The sequence below is a fragment of the Dermochelys coriacea genome, chromosome 1, assembly GCF_009764565.3.
Source record: "Dermochelys coriacea isolate rDerCor1 chromosome 1, rDerCor1.pri.v4, whole genome shotgun sequence".
Classification (NCBI taxonomy): Eukaryota; Metazoa; Chordata; order Testudines; family Dermochelyidae; genus Dermochelys; species Dermochelys coriacea.
In genome coordinates, this window is record NC_050068.2 from 57,987,722 (window position 1) to 58,007,173 (window position 19,452).

Below are 19,452 nucleotides of genomic sequence, written 5' to 3' on the forward strand. Positions count from 1 at the left end.
GTGCACTTTGGAAGTCAGGCTATTCATCCTTAGGAGGTCAACTTGAGGCTAGGGTTCTGTTCCCATTTCTTGGCAAAATTGAGAAAGCTAAATCATTGACTTCAGGCAAATCAGTATTTGTAGAGGTCATAGCAAGAAACTCCAGATTGGTAACAGTATGATTTCATTTCATGTACATTTTTCTTATTTTTCATGATCCAGAAATATCAGAAAGTTCACTGAGTATTTTGTACCTGGGGAAAAAAAAAAAATCTGTCCCTGAAACATACCTACTCTCTGAGTAATTCATACTCAGTGAGATTCAAACTGACTAACAGATGACCAGCAGTGTAACTGTCCACTCAAACTGAAAGGGGAAAAAGTACTAGATGTTAAGAAGCTGAGGTATCTGTTATTTGTTTCAGTAGTATGGCTATGTGAGTTTACTTTACACTGTGTTTGCATGTTGTACTTACAATGAATGGTAGGGCCTAATTCTGCAACAGTTATGACTGCATGCATAGTAAAGTTAATGGGTAATGGTAATTCTACAGAGTCAGAAGTCGTTGCAGTATCTGGCCCCTAATTTACAAAATATGCAAAAAGTGCATAAAATTCCAACATTAAAATGAAATCTAATGAACAAAAGAATTAGTGCATTTCAAATCATTCTATCTAACTTTATTTTTGATAGAAGAGTTCAAAATAAGTAGAATGAATTGGCATTAAATGAACAATGTTGCAATAGGAAGCTGAAAAACTCTTCCAAATCCTCAAAAATATATAAATTAATAAACTCAGTGGCTTACATTGTGTACATGCTACATCATAAGGCATAATATAATGAAAAACACTGAAGTAAAAAAAAAAAGCCAAACATTTTAAACTAGCAATTGATGATAAAAAAAAAAGTAATTAACACGGTGGCTGAAAAAGAAAGACAAAGGCAGAGAAGCATGCAGTGCACCGCATGGTCCTGAGAAGATGATCACTTTTCTTGAGTGGCTGATGTATCTGTTCCATCATTTAGTTTTTGCTTTTGCATTCTTGTTCGAGTAGATGCTAGAGAAAAGTGACAGTAATTTTACCACCTTTTACAGTAAATCAACTTGTGCAAAATAATTTTAAAGGGTGTATTTATTCAAGATACAAAGAATTTAACTTTTAGCCTGACAACTTTTCTAAACAAATTAAACCCTAATTTGAACTACAAGTACTCAAATACTTAATTCTTAATTACTTTGGTAATTCTGACTTGCCAGTTTATTTTACAGCCTTAAAGAACTGTGTACTTACATTGTACAACTCCGTGTACTTATACTGGCTCCCATTAGTGTAGTATTCAAACTCTATCTCTCTCTTTCCTGAGATAAAGCATGTTCACTGAGCCCTATATGTAGGTCAAGTCCTTTTATTGCTCAGAGTAGCTAATATCACAATCAGAAGAGAACTCTGCATCTGAAGCCTGACTCACCAACTTCCTCTACAAGGAACTTTTCCAAAACTTCAGTGGCTAAATAATCACACACTAATAAAAAGTAACTAGATAAAATACTAGAACATCAACTCTTAAACTTTGCAACTAGTAAACTACGAACAGGACTGAACCAAATTTTAGTTCCCTACCCCCATTTAACAAAGATATATGTAGAGTGTTTGGTTCAGCAGACATGCCTGTCTTAGAGAAGAAAATCTGATAGGTTAAACAACTGTTTTTGGTGGGGATAAGGGTGGGCATATCCATTGACTTATACACAAGATGTGACAAGCAGTGAAAAACTATACAGTTAAACCAATATTGTGGCTGCTGAGAGCAGTGGTTCTCAATCTTTCCCGGCTACTGTACCCCTTTCTGGAGTCCGAAGCCCAAGCCCCACTGCTTGGGGCTGAAGCATGTAACTTAGCTTCATGGGGCCCCAGGCAATTGCCCTGCTTGTCATCTGTTAATGCCAGCCCTGCACTTACGACCCTCCGAAACCCATTCTGTGACCTCACCCTGGGGGTTGCGACCTCCAGGCTCAGAAATACTGATCTAGATCAGCAGTTCTCAAACTGTGGGTTGGGACCCCAAAGTGGGTCACAATCCCATTTCAATGGGGGTGCCAGGGCTGGCATTAGACTTGCTGGGGCCCAAGGCCGAAGCCTGAGCCTCACTGCCAGGGCTGAAGCCGAAGCCTGGGTGGTGGGGCTCAGGTTACAGTTCAGCTACCTGGGGCAGTGGGGCTCAAACAGGCTCAAGTTTCAGTCCCCCCTCCTGGGGTCATGTAGTAATTTTTATTGTCAGAAGGGGGTCACGGGTGTAATGAAGTTTGAGAACTCCTGATGTAGATGAGTTGATGTACCCTCTAGAAAACCTCTGTGTAACCCTAGTGGTACGCGCATCCCTGGTTGAGAATGACTGGCTTAGAGCACTGACAAGATGTGGTCTCAAGAGGGAGGGCAGTTTTGTTTTTAATTTGGTGGGTGAGAATTTTACTTGAAAAGCTGAATGAAACCCTGTAAAAGCAGAAAGAAACATAGATCTGACTGCCTGTAACCACATCCAAGGAAACATAAAATGTTTATTATAGCTGATCTGTGGTAGTTTCAGTATTAGAACAAGGCAATGTACAAAACTATGCAAAATGCAGTCTTCTGTGCATATACAGTTAATGGAGCACATGCCTTCCAGGTACTGAAATCCAAAGCAGTTCACCTGATCTCTTCGGTGCTGCTGCATCTGGGGATAATTTGTAGTAATTTAGTACAGGTGACTTTCCATTAGAAAATGTTTAGGAATACATCTCGGTGTGACTGCTTTAAAAGGTGGACTTTAACACACATTTCACTGCATGGCTACATGAAACAAGCAGGGTTAGAAGACTGTGAAAAGATAGAGCTCATTAAGGTGGAGCCTAAAGAGCACCACTCTACCAAAAGCTGCATCTGAGACCCGCCATCGAATGCAGCATGTAGCCACAGAACTTCTCTGCCCAGGAAGCCTTCTGATCTTGGGTGTCCTGCTTTATCTTCTGAGGTGCGAGTCCTCTGTATGCATTCTTAATGTAGTTTAAGCCATTTGGAAATGGTGTCTTTATAGGCTTTCATGCTGCTGGTCTGGGATTGAAACAGGATGAGACGCAAGCTTTTTATCAACTGTTCTGTCCTTTTCAAGGGTATTGTGAATCTTCTCCTGAGATCCAGTGTGGGTAGATGATTTTTTCTTTTCATACTTGAAGTCAGTATTAAAAGAAAAAAACTACTTTCTGGGATGAATTCTTCCTCTGTATTATTTTGTCCCTGTGGAACATGCAGTATAGTGGCTTGCTGAAGCATGTTATACCGTCCCAATCCTGCCAAGATAACAGGTCACTGATGGTTAAGAAGGTAATACCATTGAGTGCATGCAGCACTAAAATAAGGGTGGGATCTTCAAAAGTGTACCACATTGGCCTAACTGCTCCTATTGAACTTGAGGAATTGTACCATTCACTTCAATGGGAGCAGAGTTAGGCCAACTCTAAGCACTTTTGAAAATCCCACTCAAATCCTGTCAGACATCTCATTTTAGGTCTAATGCTTTCAACAGGTATGTGAATATAATCTGCCAAACAGGCCCTCTGGGAACAAAGGACTGAATACTAATGAAATCTGCACTTTAAGTACTATGCACCAGTTCCAGTGACTATTAGATGAAAGAGCTAATGGGATGTTAGTTGCTTTATATCTGCAACCTCTCTCTGTACCAAAAACTGAAAAAGGTACCAAATAAAAATATACGCCTTCAAGGATGATTCCTTCCTAGCCAATAGGAGTGTTCTCTTTTCATGTGCAGCCTATTTTCTTTAGCTCTTCCCTGTTCAGAAGCATCATGGACTTTGTATTCAACTTCCAAAAGAATGCTGAAAGAATAGGTTATTCTTCCTTGATAACAAGTGCAATATGGCCTGGGATGTCAGATATGTCAGCTCTGACAACTTCTGACTCATGGTCCAGTGGAGAGCAATCAACATCATACTGTTCTGTTTGATCTTCTGTACCGCTCTGGACAGTAGTGGAATTGGACAGAAGCTATAATAGAGAATTGGGATGACCAATCCAAGGAGATATCCACTGTTGCCACTTTCTGGAGGTCCTCTCTGTGGAGAGGTTTTGCAACTTTTGCTGACACTGAATACTGTTTACTAAACCAAAAAGGGACTATTTGTGTAAGTAAATACCATTTGATTGAGTAAAGGGTGAAAAATCTGGCACTACAGTGGTACGCTGGTTTTCTGCAAAGGTGAAAGGTTATCTAGGATGTTATTAGTTCTAAAGCTCAGGGTGCAGGCACCATTTCCTGGGATCTCTGGGCCCCACAGATCCTGAGTCAAACTGAAGATGCTTCACTGACTGCCTTAGAGTGGAAATATGCTTCTTCTTATGATCTAATGATGAGAGAAAGTCTCTTCATAGACAGGGGATGATGCCAAAATCAGTCTCCCTCTTTAGCTTTCCGTATTTTCTGCATTTGTTGAGTGCCTTGAGCTTCAAAATATTTGATTTTTTCTAGATCTCTTTAGGCCCAGGATAAAGATGGAGTATGTTCCAGAGAATCTCTCTTTAAAAAGAGTATTGGTTTGGCTGGCCTTATCAAGAGGACACAGTCTGACACTGCCTGCATTATCAATTTCTCAGCGTTCTTTGTTGTCCTTAGTTGTATGAAGCAAATGTAGGGATTCCTCCAACTAACATTTTAATAATTTTTAAAGACCTGATCTGAGAACTTTTCTATATGAAAAACTATATATATATGCCCACCAAAAGCAGAGTATAACTCTTGCTCAAGTGCATATTTTATGCAGTTCAATTTGTGAACTTCAAAGGTGGGTGTCTCAGGTCCTCATCTTCTAAAGGTTCTGTTTCCAAATGGACCTTTGGATGTTCCTTTAAGCCTGTTGTAAATAAAAGCCTAAAAAGAGGGGCAACTTCGTTAAGTGTGTGTAGGCCTAGTTGCTTGAAATGGTGAATGAGCAGCATACAGTTATGTGCTTGGCAGCTGCATTACTGAAAAATCCTCTGAAGATCTCCCTTTTGGAAGTGAGGTGAGGCTACCAAGAGGTTGGGTAGGTGCTTAGTTTTGCATGCACATTATCTTTCTGCTATACTGATAACTACCGTGGACCTTTACTGAGGATATCCATGGTACCATGAAGAAAGCTTATATCAAGATCTTGTTCAACAGTGCTTGTGCTCAAATGTCCCTTGTGGAATGGAGTTTAAGTATTTTGTCAAGAGTGGCTTTGTTGAAGTGAATTCTCAGGCTGCTTTCTATTTAAATTTATAATTTCAGCATCTAGCAGCCTTTTACTTTCCATCCAATTCTGGGAGGGCGAATCCCCCTCTGTTGGGAAGACTGATCTCTTTGTCTCAGCTACCACTGTAGCCTGATTTTTTAGGTATTTGAACTATCTGTTGGTAGTTTGGCTATTAGTTGTAAAATTTCATCATCTGCCTGTTTTGACATCTGCCCTTGGAAAGTTGGCCCATTGCTAAGTTGATTAAATCTCTTATGGCTATGTTGATTTGGAATTTAGAATTTCTTTTGCTAATGGATAAGAAACATTTATATATCAGAAACAGATGGTTCTGGCTTGGTCTTTTAATGGGGTTGTTTCCAAACTCAGTGCCAGTAGGTCTCTTTGAACCATAGTATTACAGTTCTTACTGTGACCCTTTGAGAGATGGAATTTCCAGGGTCCCCACTCGGGTTTTTTGGCCATCTTGTATTTCCTTGGTTGCAAGGAGCTTCAGTCACAATATTTGTATAATTCAGTGTAATCTTTTGGGTCCTATTCTCCTTGGAACGACCCCAGCTTGCTTGCTTGCTTTCTTTTTTTTTTTTTTTAAATTTTTTCAGAAGGGTATTAAGGGATGATTCCAACTCATCTTCAGATATCCAGCAGAGAACCTCAGCGGGCATGTCTGAGAGAAGGGGATCTATGAGAAACTGAATATGGGCAAAATTCAACTAGTGAAGGGAGGACTGAGCTTCTTTTAGGCAAGAGCCTCCTCCCCACAACTTTCCCTTGGAAGGTATTTCTGTGATTAGTGGAGTACAACTACAGTGGCTCTGGTCCCTCTGATGTGATAGCACTGCTGGACAGTGGATTTGTGTGTTTTGGTGGGTCTCCTGCTACTTCTGGTCTCCTAAATTTCTACTCTTCATTTAGCTCATCCAGTTCTCAGTCCAACTGAGAAATCTACGAGCAGAAGAGGCATCATGTTCCTGTGGAAGAAGAGGGCCCCAGACTGCAGATTGTCTCCGTACTTTCTGCAAACTTTTGCTCCAATACTCCAGCTAGAAGACGTGCAAGTCTGTATTGGGAAGCAAGTGGTGACAGAAGACATATCAAAGTAGAGCTATTGCTGGTGAAATTCCAAGACAGAATTTAGCAGATGGAGAGATGTTTTGAGCTCCAATCTCTACAATGGATCCAGATACTTGAAGGAACATAGATGGGGGTAGGCTCTCAAATGAAAGGGTTTCCCTGCCTCCACTGATCAATGAAAGGGGAGCCAGACCATACATAAACTGTAGCAATTTTTAGGAGAGTGGGGGGGGAGGGGTGTAAGAGTGGCAGCTTTCCTTACACAAAAATGATGTCATGGAAGGTCTTAGGGGTTTTTTGTGTGTATTGTGGGGGGCCTGGAAGGGAGGCAGTAGTAGGGAACAGTGGTACTCAAGAATTTCTCCAAAGTCTGCCTCCATACTAAAATCTTTTCCAGCCTAGTGTGTTAACTGCATTTGCCTCTGAGACAACATTGCTACTGGACCATCAGGCAGCTGGAAACACTTGTTCATCAGAGCACCTCTGGTGGATTGTATTTTGGGTTTTGTACATGTATTTTATTTTTATTTTTGTGTATTATAGCATTTATCTGCAAAACCAGCTCCAAAACAAACCAGCACAGCAACACTTATTTACCAGACTACAAAAACTGCTTAAGCACTACAAACACCATTGTTTAACATTCACTGTACTGAGCATTTTATTTCTGTAACTGACTTAGAATGATTAGATCCGTTACCAAATCTATTTAAATGCAACTCTTTTGAGGTTAAGTGCAATTTTTACAACCGGTAAACCATGCTTACAGTTGAATAATTTAAGAGAGGCTAAACATTTGTTTTCACATTCAGTATTAAAGCTTTCAGTTCAATACTGTTTTATAGGTCAGACCCACACAAGTTGTCACAAACAACAGCTGAAGGTCTGAAAAGGAAGTTAGCACTAATTTGGCTGTAACACAGTGTATGTCTTTCCCTCAAGCCTCACCAAATCCCCCAGATATCCACCATGAGAGTTCTATTGTATGTCCAGGAGAGTATATGGTACGATTCCTCCCTATCCTCTTCAAAAATGTGCCATACAGCTCCATATGGTAGATCCCAACTACAGACTGAGCACATACTATACATCTCTTAAGATCCCCTTTCTATTCAAAAGCAAATGATAAATTTACTACAACAAACCTTTTGCATATTACTTAGAACCGTATTAAGGCCAGTATTTACTTACAAAGCTTCAGTCTAAGAATTCCCACATTTAAGAAAAATTTGTCGTCATGTTCATACACTATCTACAGGAAATGTCTATTTTACATGACATCTAGGTCAGTTAGCACACTTGAAATGGTGGCTCAATATTTCCATTTTAAACTACATTTTCTAGATCAGATGGAAACTCTGTAAAACTGAGTAACATAATAAATGTACTCAGTAATTCTGGCTGTTAGTGAAATTATGTACATGTTTAGCAAGGTTTTTATTTGGAGAAGTCGGCAGGCAGAGAAACCACCTTTTTTTACCCAAGACTGTCATTTCTACTCATTTACTACAGTAGACAATACTTACTCATTTCTGCAAGCTTTTGCTGGAATTTGGACTCTCCAGGTAGGTGTTTGCTGCGGACAGAAAACATTTAATTGAAGCAAGTAGCATGTTCTTTTTATTTTTGTCTAAATAAAGCAAGTTACTAACTGTGGTTAGTTCATGTCAGCTCCGTCACCACCTTTGTCTGGTTTCTTCTAAAAAATGCAAACCTAGCCCTAGTATTTTTTTCCTGCATACCAAAGCTGATTCAAGAGTTGTTAGCTTTCTAATCCTCAATTTTATCCTCAGTTTTGCTAAGTTTGACCAAAGCCACTTGAAACAGTAGTTTAATACCCAATTCTGGTCCAGCAGGAGAAACTCTTGCTCCTGACACTAGAGAGGTTCAGATTCAAGAAGCACTAGGCTAAAATCTATCACTAAATATTTTATATTATTCCATATACTAGGTGAGAGAGGTAATATCTTGTATTGGACCAACTTCTGTTAGCGAGAGAGACAAGCTTTCGAACTTACGCAGAGCTCTTCTTCAGGTCTGGGAAACAAAACAATGGAAAATACTGAATTTTGACAACACAGCTACAACACTGCATACGTACATTAGCTAAGACATAGTACCTCTGTATGATGGTAGCTTGTTTGCTTTGTTATTATTTTGCTAAACCTTATGTTATAGGCCTCCAGAAATAAAAGTACATGTAGCTTCATGACAAGTTAAGAACTATATCCTACCTTCCATCTGCCTCATCCTGTCCTTCTATATCAAAGCGAAGTCTCTTCAGTGGTTTAGGAGCAGTGCTTACTTCAGCACTACGTTTCAGCTGACGGTCACTGCTACCAACCATTTGGTTTATTTTCTGAAACTTCTCAGAAGTCTAGGGTTACAAGAAGACCATAAAAAACATTCCCAGTAAACTATGTACATTTTCCAGACTACTAGCCAAAAATCAATTTTTCAGAGTTCTATATATCTGCTGTCTTTTAAGGGCTCTTTAAAACTTTTCCTAACTACCCTAATATAACATGGAATATTTTTTTATAAATTCAGGCTATTTCAGAGATGCTAGCAAGTGCCCCAGCAATCTTTGTTTACAAATTCCACAAGACACTCAACTAAAGCAGTGACACTGACCAGTTCTACAAAACAGGAAACAGCACATTCCTTCCAGTATTTTTAATATACACATACACACACACACACACACACACAAGATTTGACATTCAAAAACTTTCACTCACCCCAAATGATTCACCAATTGACACCAGGATTCTGTCAAGACAAACAAGATGATGACCTTTAAAGATTAAGCATTATTTATCAGTGAAAAGATAGAAACACTCACAAACTTGCACAATTTGGCATGAAGACTAGTGAAGAGAATATATGCTTTCTAAGACATTGGCATACTAAACTAAAGAAATCACTCCTTTATCTCTTAAAAATATGCTAAGCATTCAATGAGGGCAAAATATTCACCACAACCTTAATTTCTTCTTAAATTTTTATAATTCTAGACAGAATTGTAGAGGAAGCACTGAACCACCAAATCAGAATCACCTTGAACTGCACGTGGAAGAGAAATTGTGGAATGGAGAGAATTAGAGGCCCACTTAGTCCATTCCATGCTTTTTGACAGGAACACCCCCTTCTCAACAGGTGAGTAGCCCAGACATGCCCTTCCTTTGATCATTACCTTTAGATGTTTGCTAACCAATCATAGCAGGAGTTTAACCTAAAACAAACAATGATTTGTAATTTTTTCAGTGTCCATGCCCATGCAATCCTTGGCCTCTGTGCTGAGCCTTCCCACGAAGGGCCTGTTGTGATGGTGTTCACTGGGCACTAGATTAAGACAACAAACTCATTTTGCATAGGCCAAACAGCCAGAGTGTGGCAATGGATGATGTTCAATTGCTACCATCCCTGGCTGAATCAAAAACTAGTAGCATAAAGCTAGACTGCTGACCCATTACGAATCCTCTGAGCCATCAGTGCACATTCTGGTTGCACTGAAGTAGTTCACATTTTACATGAATATGATATACATAGACAGTGATAATATATAACAAATCAAATGAGGCACATTGAAGAAGAGATGTTTCTATTTCATCTTATGAAGACTAAATCCATCTTCCAGTGGATTAGTTGCCAACTAAAAGGCCTCCCTCTAAGTAAAGGTTGCAAAATAGGGCTCAAACTTTGGACCAAAAGAAAGAGCTATAGCCATTGATATCTAACAAAATCACAAGTGTATAATTTCCTAACTTGCTTGAATGAAATGCTTATTTGTTACTGTCACCAGCTCAGAGAATTGTTTATTACCAACCTGGATCTTGGAGTCATCTTTGTGGGTGACAACATCCCTTCAGAGAATTTGTATGGACTCTTCAAGGGTGAGATGTAGATGTTATTTCCAGCAGGGACACGTAAGGGTGAATTAGAAAACTTGTAAGGACTTCGAGGAATGTGGGGGATGGGTGACAAGGTGGGAGGCTATGACAAAAAAGAGTAAGATATTTAATAATTACAATATTATTTTTTAAATCAGTTAAATTAACAACTTTCAGCACAACAAATATATAAGAGATCAACAACTCACCCTATTGGAGGCATACTGCAAAATGTTAGTTTTCAGTTTCTGCATAAACACTAAGTTGTAGAAGACTATAATGGAGTCATATTGTCCTTCCCTGATCAGCACTCGTTTGAAAGTCTGAAAGGGTTAAAAATTATATATTAAAAATAATCTTAAATTTGAATTTCAGTCCAATTCCCACAGCATGGACCATTTATTTAAATCAGCTTTGGCTAATATTTAAGGGTGTTTGCGTCTTGTGTGCTAGCTGCCAGCACTGCTGCTTAGGGCTTTTCTACACTCAGTTTTTGCAGATTTAAGTAAATCGGTAAAAAAAACTGACTAACCCTGTAGTGTAGATCAGGGCTTAATTCAAATTTAGCCGCGTTAGGTCGATTTTAAAATGGATGTGTCCACACAACCAACCCCGTTTCATCAACTTAAAGGGCTCTTAAAATTGACTTCTGTACTCCTCCCTAGCGAGGGGAGTAGTGCTAAAATCGACCTTGCTGGATCGAATTTGGGGTAGTGCGGGCGCAAATCGACGGTATTGGCCTCCAGGAGCTATCCCACAGTGCTCCAATGTGACCGCTCTGGGCAGCACTTTGAACTCCGATGCTCTAGCCAGGTACACATCTCCGTCCCTCAGATTATCGCAGATTAGAAGGCAAAAAAAAACACCCCCACACTCACAATGACGTTTTCCAAGCTCATGCAGTCCTCCCGCACTGATAGGGCACAGCTTAATGCATGGAGGCATTCAGTGTTAGAGGCATGGAAAGCATTAAGTGAGCGCGAAAAGCAGGTAGGAGCATGAAGAGCAGAGGCAGGAGGCAATGCTGAGGCTAATGGGGGAGCAAACGGACATGATGAAGCGTCTGGTGGGGCTGCAGGAAAGCCAACAGGAGCACAGACCCCTGCTGCATCCATCGTATAACAGCCTGACCTCCTCCCCAAATTCCATATCCTCTTCACCCAGACGCCCAAGAACACGGTGGGGAGGCTCCAGGCACCCAGTCACTGCACTCCAGAGGATGGCCCAAGCAACAGAAGGCTGTCATTCAAACAATTTGATTTATAGATTCATAGATACTAAGGTCAGAAGGGACCATTCTGATCTAGTCCGACCTCCTGCACAGCGCAGGCCACAGAATCTCACCCACCCATTCCTATGAAAAACCTCACCCATGTCTGAGCTATTGAAGTCCTTAAACCATGGTTTAAAGACTTCAAGGAGCAGAGAAGCCTCCCTAAAGTCAACCATGCCCCATGCTACAGAGGAAGGCGAAAAACCTCCAGGGCCTCTCCAATCTGCCCTGGAGGAAAATTCCTTCCCGACCCCAAATATGGCAATCAGCTAAACCCTGAGCATATGGGCAAGATTCACCAGACAGATACCCAGGAAGGAATTTTCTATAGTCTATTTCAGATCCCATCCATCTAATATCCCATCTCAGGGGATTTGGCCTATTTACCCTGAATATTTAAAGATCAATTATTTACCAAAATCCCATTATCCCATCATACCATCTCCTCCATAAACTTATCGAGTAGAATCTTAAAGCCAGATAGATATTTTGCCCCCACTGCTTCCCTTGGAAGGCTATTCCAAAACTTCACTCCTCTGATGGTTAAAAACCTTCGTCTGATTTCAAGTCTAAACTTCCTGGTAGCCAGTTTATACCCATTTGTTCTTGTCCACATTGGTGCTGAGGTTAAATAATTCCTCTCCCTCTCCTGTATTTATCCCTCTGATATATTTATAGAGAGCAATCATATCTCCCCTCAACCTTCTTTTAGTTAGGCTAAACAAGCCAAGCTCTTTAAGTCTCCTTTCATAAGACAAGTTTTCCATTCCTCGGATCATCCTAGTAGCCCTTCTCTGTACCTGCTCCAGTTTGAATTCATCCTTTTTAAACATGGGAGACCAGAACTGCACACAGTATTCTAGGTGAGGTCTCACCAGTGCCTTGTATAACGGTACTAAAACCTCCTTATCCCTACTGGAAATGCCTCTCCTGATGCATCCCAAAACTGCATTAGCTTTTTTCACAGCCATATCACATTGGCAGCTCATAGTCATCCTATGATCAACCAATACTCCAAGGTCCTTCTCCTCTTCCGTTACTTCTAATTGATGCGTCCCCAACTTATAGCTAAAATTCTTGTTATTAATCCCTAAATGCATAACCTTACACTTATCAATATTAAATTTCATCCTATTACTATTACTCCAGTTTACAAGGTCATCCAGATCCTCCTGTATAATATCCTGATCCTTCTCTGAATTGGCAATACCTCCCAGCTTTGTATCATCTGCAAACATTATTAGCACACTCCCACTTTTTGTGCCGAGGTCAGTAATAAGATTAAGATTTGTAGTGTTGCTACAAAAAGCAATGTGGCCTTGTCATTCCCTTCTCCACCCCACCCCACCCGGGCTACCTTGTCAGTTATCTCACTTTTTAAAAAAATTAAGAAAGAAAGAATGCATGGTTTCAAAACAATAGTTACTTTATTTCAAAGGGGGGAGGGGAAGAGGGTGGTTTGGTTACAGGGAATTAAAATCAACCAAGGGGAGCAGGTTTGCATCAAGGAGAAACACACACAACGGTTACATCATAGCCTGGCCAGTCATTAATCTGGTTTTCAAAGCATCTCTGATGCGCAGCGTGCCTACTTGTGCTCTTCTAGTCACCTGGTGTCTGGCTGCTCAAAATCAGATGCCAGGCGATTTGCCTCAACCTCCCACCCTGCCATAAACGTCTCCTCCTTTCTCTCACAGATATTATGGAACACACAGCGAGCAGCAATAACAAGGGGAATGTTGGTTGCGCTGAGGTCTGACCTAGTCAGCAAACAGCGCCAGCGAGCTTTTAAACGTCCAAAGGCACATTCTACCACCATTCTGCACTTGCTCAGCCTATAGTTGAACTGCTCCTTACTACTGTCCAGGCTGCCTGTGTAAGGCTTCACGAGTCATGGGAGCAAGGGATAGGCTGGGTCCCCAAGGACAACTATTGGCATTTCAACACCCCAACAGTAATTTTGTGGTCTGGGAAGTAAGTCCCTCCTTGCAGCTGCTCAAACAGCCCGGAGTTCCTAAAGATGCGAGCATCATGTACCTTTCCCGGCCATCCCACGTTGATGTCAGTGAAATGTCCCTTGTGATCCACCAGTGCTTGCAGCACCATTGAGAAGTACCCCTTGTGGCTTATGTACTGGTTGGCAAGGTGGTCTGGTGCCAAGATGGGGATATGCATTCTGTCTATCACCCCACCACAGTTAGTGAACCCCATTGCAGCAAAGTCATCCACTATGACCTGCACATTTCCCAGACTCACTACCCTTGATAACAGAACGTCAGTGATTGCATTGGCTACCTGGATCACATCAGCCCCCACAGTAGACTTGCCCACTCCAAATTGATTCCTGACTGACTGGTAGCAGTCAGGCATAGCAAGTTTCCACAAGGCTATCGCCACTTGCTTCTCAACTGTCAGGGCAGCTCTCATCTTGGTATTCCTGTGCTTCAGGGCAGGGGGAAAGCAACTCACAGAGTTCCAGGAAACTGGCCTTACGCATGTGAAAGTTTCGCAGCCACTGTGAATCATCCCATACCTGCAACACTATGCGGTCCCACCAGTCTGGCCCAGAATTGGCGTTCCACTGTATCAACCAGGTGAGGTTTTTTGTAGGAGTAGGTGGGTGAGCTTCTGTGGCCTGCGCTGTGCAGGAGGTCGGACTAGATGATCAGAATGGTCCCTTCTGACCTTATTATCTATGAATCTATAACCAGCCCCACTGCCACCATGATATCCCACCATGATATCCTGTGCTTTCAGGAACGGCTGTGTCCATGGCCTCATCAAAATCCTCATCATGCTGGAGTCTCAGCCCAGTTTGGCATATACTCCAGGATAATGCATGAGGTGTTTACAATGCTCACAACAGCAGTGGTGAGGGTGAACTGAGCGGGATCCATGCTTGCCATGGTATGACATTTGCAGGAGAGCAGAGTTGCATTGGAAGTGGTGGATGACAATGGTTAGCAGCACCCAGGAGGACCAGAACGGATCCCCCGAGCTGCAGGAGAGCGGAGTTGCAGCGGAAGCGCTGGATGATGATGGTAAGCAGACCTACTGCACCGCCTGCTGACAGCAGCACCCAGGACACAACAACCGTGGTGACAGTGAGCTGAGCTGAGCATACTCAATGCTTGCCATGGTATGGCATCTGCATGGAAAAAAGGCGTGAAACTATTGTCTGCCATTGCTTTCACGGGGGGGGGGCGACTGACAACATGTACCCAAAACCACCTGCGACAATGTTTTTGGCCCATCAGGCATTGGGAGCTTAACCAAGAATTCCAGCGGGCAGCGGAGATTGCGGGAACTGTGGGATAGCTACCCACAGTGCACCACTCCTTAAGTCTATGCTAGCCACGGTAGCGAGGACGCACTCCGCCGACTTAATGCACTTAGTGTGGACATATACAAGTGACTGTATAAATTGATTTCTAAAAATCGACTTCTATAAAATCGACCTAATTTTGTAGTGTAGACATACTCTTAGTTACTTTGGTGTAACCTCCCAATCAGACACAGTTATACCAATATTAATGTGTTTGTATCAGAACTGCAATCACAGTCACGAGCTGCACCAATTTAACTGAATTAGTTTTTCTACCAATTTAGTTACATCAGTGCAAAAACGTAGGCTGTGTCTTCACTTGGAGCAAGGGGTGCGATTCCCAGCTCATGAACATATACTCACACTACCTCTCATCAAGTTAGCATGCTAAAAATAGCAGTGTAGCCATGGTAGCACAGGCAGCGGCAAGCAGTGGCGACACAGGATAGCCACCCCGAGTACATACCCTCAAGTTTGTACTCAGGATGGCTAGCCCGTACTGCCACTGCCTATGCCACTGTGGTGACACTACTATTTTTAGCATACTATCTCAATGAGAGGTAGTGTGAGAACGTGTATGCGAGCTGTGAATCACACTTCTAGCTCCAAGTACCCTCAGCGCAGACTAGCCCATAAAGGCAAAGGGAATTCCTTTATGTCTGATGCTGGACCCATGAAACCCAAGTATGAGAATCTTCTCTGTGTGGTATCTTGAAAGAACTTTCCATTTGTATTTTAAAATATGAAGAAGTGTTTTTTAGACAATCAGGTTTTTAAAATAAATTTACAGTGAAACCAATGTGATAGCCCACTTGACCATAGCAACTGCCCAAAGGTAACTCTTAGCATGTTACAGCCCAAATTCAACAAAACGTAAGTGCTTACATCCCACTTGTTACCATTCTGACTGAAATCAATGGGACTTAAGCACATGCATAAATTATCAGAATAATCAGAACTTAAATAATAATCTTTCCAACCTCACCAACTGGCTCCCACGTACAGCAACACCCTATTCTAAAAGACCAATTTATCTGCTTTTAACATCAGGGCCACATGCTGCATACACACAGTTCATGAACAGGAAACAGTACGCCTTGCATAGTTCTGTGCATTCTTTTAAATTTTCCACTGAAACGCCTACATCTAAGGCAATTAGTGGACAACTGCTTTGGCTATAAGTGACTTTTCATAAATAAAAAAAATCTTTAAATATTTATATTTTAAACTCTGAACCAATGACATAATCTTTGCTATCAGATAAGTCTGATTTCATGTATTGGATTCCCTTTAGCTGTTCAAGTACGGTTCTCTATCACATTTTAGTGTAAGACCCACCACCTCCCCTAAAACCTGTTAGTTACTCAAGTCGACATTTAGACAGATTTAACCATATTGCTGTTCTGTTAAAGAATTCACAGACACATTTTGAGCAATATTGCTTATTTTGGGGCCAAATGCTGCTGTTTGTTCACAGCAGTAGTTCCATGGACCTCGGTGGAATTATTTCCAGAAGTAAGAAGAGCAAGATGTGGCCATTAAACAGAACAGAGTACATACAGAAAACAAAAATTTGTAACTGAAAATATTGCAAAAATAGTTCACTCTTTTGTAACAAAAAATGTAACAATCACCATACTTGGATTTGTGCTGTCAAATGACAGCCGATAGCATCAGCTAATTTAGGCAAACATTTGCTCTTTGAGAGGCAATGTAATATAGAGCACAGGAGAAGGCTGCAGGATCCCCTGAGTTCCAATCACAGTTTCACCACTGACTTAAGGTGGACAAGCCACTTCACCTGTTTCTTTCAACACTTTGAAGATGTAAAGCACCACATAAGTACTTATGATTACATACTACAACTACACTAAAAGACTGTCAAGGTTGAATTCAAAAGATAGAAAATGCTAGAATTAAGTTTGCCCATGCATCCTTATTTAGGCCCCCATGTGCATGTGTATTATGAGCACAGGACCAGATTTACAAATATAGTTAGTACCTAAAGATGCATATAGACACCTAATGGGGTTTTCAAAAGTGCTTCAACATGCTAGGTTTTAATCTTCCAATGGAAGTTTGGTGCCTTACCTGCTTGGGTACTTTTGAAAATTCTGCCAGGTGTCTATTTGCCTCTACAGGCACCTAAATACCTTTGTAAATATGACCCCAGTCTTTAATTTACATGATCACAATCTATTTTTTTCATAGTATGAGCATCTTTAATAAAAATTCTGGTTTGCTTCTTTGAGGAGAGTTTTCAAAATAAATGTGTTTGCCACATACTTGTGTGACCCTCGTAAGTCATTTAACCTCTGAGTGTCAGTTTCCCCATAGGTAGAATGAAGATGACACACTGGACTTGGAGATCCTTGGAGGGACGTGTGCAACGTTGTTATAACAACATTTTTATGGATGACTCTTCTTCAGCTATCCCTCAATGTGAGGATGATGTTTGCCAAGGGGGTTCATTGATGGGTTTTTAAGTGGCTGAGGAGCCCAATTCGTGCCCTGCAGATTTTCCCACAGAAGTGACAGGTATAATCTTGGGGGCAACAGTTGTTGGCTGGACTGTTGTGCCCTTTCTTTCTTCCTTTGTCGCTTCTCTGTCTCATGAGCAGGTCTCCTCAAAGTGAGCTGTCTTGCCACTATGTTCTGTTCCAAGTTTGTTGGGTAGATGCCTCTTCTATACTGCTGATATTGGCTGCAGAGAGAATGCTAATGTTAGTGCGTCAATCTTCCCAGCTGATCCTGAGACTCCTCCTGAGGCAGTGCTGTTGGAACCATTTCAGCCACTTGAGATGCCGTCTATAGGTTACCCAGGTCTCACACGCATAGAGAAGAGTGTGGTTTCTTTCTTCCTTTGTCGCTTCTCTGTCTCATGAGCAGGTCTCCTCAAAGTGAGCTGTCTTGCCACTATGTTCTGTTCCAAGTTTGTTGGGTAGATGCCTCTTCTATACTGCTGATATTGGCTGCAGAGAGAATGCTAATGTTAGTGCATCAATCTTCCCAGCTGATCCTGAGACTCCTCCTGAGACAGCGCTGTTGGAACCATTTCAGCCACTTGAGATGCCGTCTATAGGTTACCCAGGTCTCACACGCATAGAGAAGAGTGTGGATGACAACTGCCTTGTAAACCAAGATCTTGGTGCCTGTTTGCAGATCCCTATCATTAAAGACTCATTTGAGTAGTTTTCCAAAGGATGTGCTGGCACAGCGGATCACGTATACAATTTCTGTGTCAATGCTGGCTGTTTGGGAGATCTGGCTGCCAAGGTATGGAAAATGGTCCACATTTTCCAGGTGTTCTCCACTGATGGTGATTTGTGTTGTACGAAGAGTAGTTTGTGCAGGTGAGGGCTGGTAGAGTACCTTGGTTTTCCCAATGTTGAGAGAGAGATCCAGGCTGTGATAGACATCTGCAACAAGATTGAGGGTACTTTGCAGGTCGGCCTCTCTGTGTGCGAGAATGACAGAGTCATCTGCATACTGAAGATCAGTGATGCCAATTCTCGTGATCTTAGAGTTTGTTTGGAGACTTCGGAAATTAAGGAGTTGACCATCCATACGATACTCAATCCCGATTCTATCAGGAAGGCAGTCACGGATGAGAATCAGGATCACAGCAAGGTAAATGGAGAAGAGTGTTGGAGCAATGACAGCCATGCTTGACAACAGTGAGAATGATGAATGGTTCGATCTCTGAGCCTTTGCACAGAATGGTGGCAGTCATCCCATCATGGAGTAGTTTGATGATGGAAATGAATTTCTGTGGACAGCCAAACCTACACAGCACCTTCCATAGGGCATCACTATTGGTAGTCAAAAAACTTGGTTAGATCAATGAATGCCATGAACAGTTCCTGGTGTTGTTTTCTACACTTCTCTTGAATCTGTCATGCCACAAAGATCATGTCAGTTGTACCTTGGGATGGCCTGAAGCCACACTGTGATTCAGAGAGGAGTTCCTCAACAAGGGGGAGAAGGCGGTTTAGTAGGATCCAGACAAGGATCTTCCCTGCAATGGAGAGGATGGAAATACCTCTGTAGTTCCTGCACAAATATCTCAGCACAGAAAGAACTGCCATAATTGCCAAAGAACTGGCATGACTCAACATTGACATTGCAGCTCTTAGCGAGACCCGCTGGGGCGATGAGCGCCAATTAAAAGAGGATGGAGGTGGCTACCCCTTCTTTTGGAAAGGAAAGCCACCTGAAGAGAGACACATTCATGGGATTGGCTTTGTGATCAAAAATAAGATCACCAGTCAGCTTTTGGAGCTTCCCATCTCATGACTCAGCTCAAGCTCAGCAATAACCAATATGCCACAGTCATTAGTGCATATGCCCCAACACTTGGTGTTGAGAAAGACAACAAGGAGCAGTTTTATAGTGCTCTTGATGCAGACCTCACAGCCACACCTAAGTCAGACAAACTCATCCTCCTGGAAGATTTCAATGCCAGAGTCAGACGGGACTCCTAACTCTGGAGCAGCACAATAGGCAAAGAAGGGCTGGCAAATGTAAACCCCAGTGGTATTCTCTTCCCCAGCAAATGTGCGGCGCATGACCTGCTTATCACAAAGTCCATCTTTAGGCAGAGTAATAAATATAAGACCACCTGGAAACATC

General features: G+C 41.8%; 1 protein-coding gene and 1 long non-coding RNA gene across 5 annotated transcripts in view; one reads left to right on the forward strand and one right to left on the reverse strand.

The window, feature by feature from the left end:
• Positions 1-186: 186 nt before the first annotated feature.
• The window catches only part of RB1 (RB transcriptional corepressor 1), a 160,355-nt gene continuing 141,089 nt past the window's right edge, over positions 187-19,452 (reverse strand). For all 3 annotated transcript variants that reach the window (XM_038386558.2, XM_043504518.1, XM_043504520.1), the window contains 6 exons: positions 10,432-10,545; positions 10,159-10,325; positions 9,071-9,101; positions 8,564-8,706; positions 7,856-7,905; positions 187-1,041 (listed from right to left, as the gene is read on the reverse strand). In XM_038386558.2, the coding sequence (XP_038242486.1) occupies positions 968-1,041; positions 7,856-7,905; positions 8,564-8,706; positions 9,071-9,101; positions 10,159-10,325; positions 10,432-10,545 (579 nt within the window). In that variant the 3' untranslated portion in view covers positions 187-967. The remainder of the gene's footprint in view (positions 1,042-7,855; positions 7,906-8,563; positions 8,707-9,070; positions 9,102-10,158; positions 10,326-10,431; positions 10,546-19,452) is intronic.
• On the forward strand, positions 253-10,130 carry LOC122457948. Of its 2 annotated transcripts, XR_006277738.1 has the most exons (4): positions 257-384; positions 3,134-3,345; positions 3,548-4,166; positions 6,171-10,130. It is a non-coding gene; the product is annotated as an uncharacterized LOC122457948 (long non-coding RNA). The 2 variants fall into 2 exon arrangements; XR_006277737.1 differs by lacking the exon at positions 3,134-3,345 and having other exon boundaries at positions 253-384.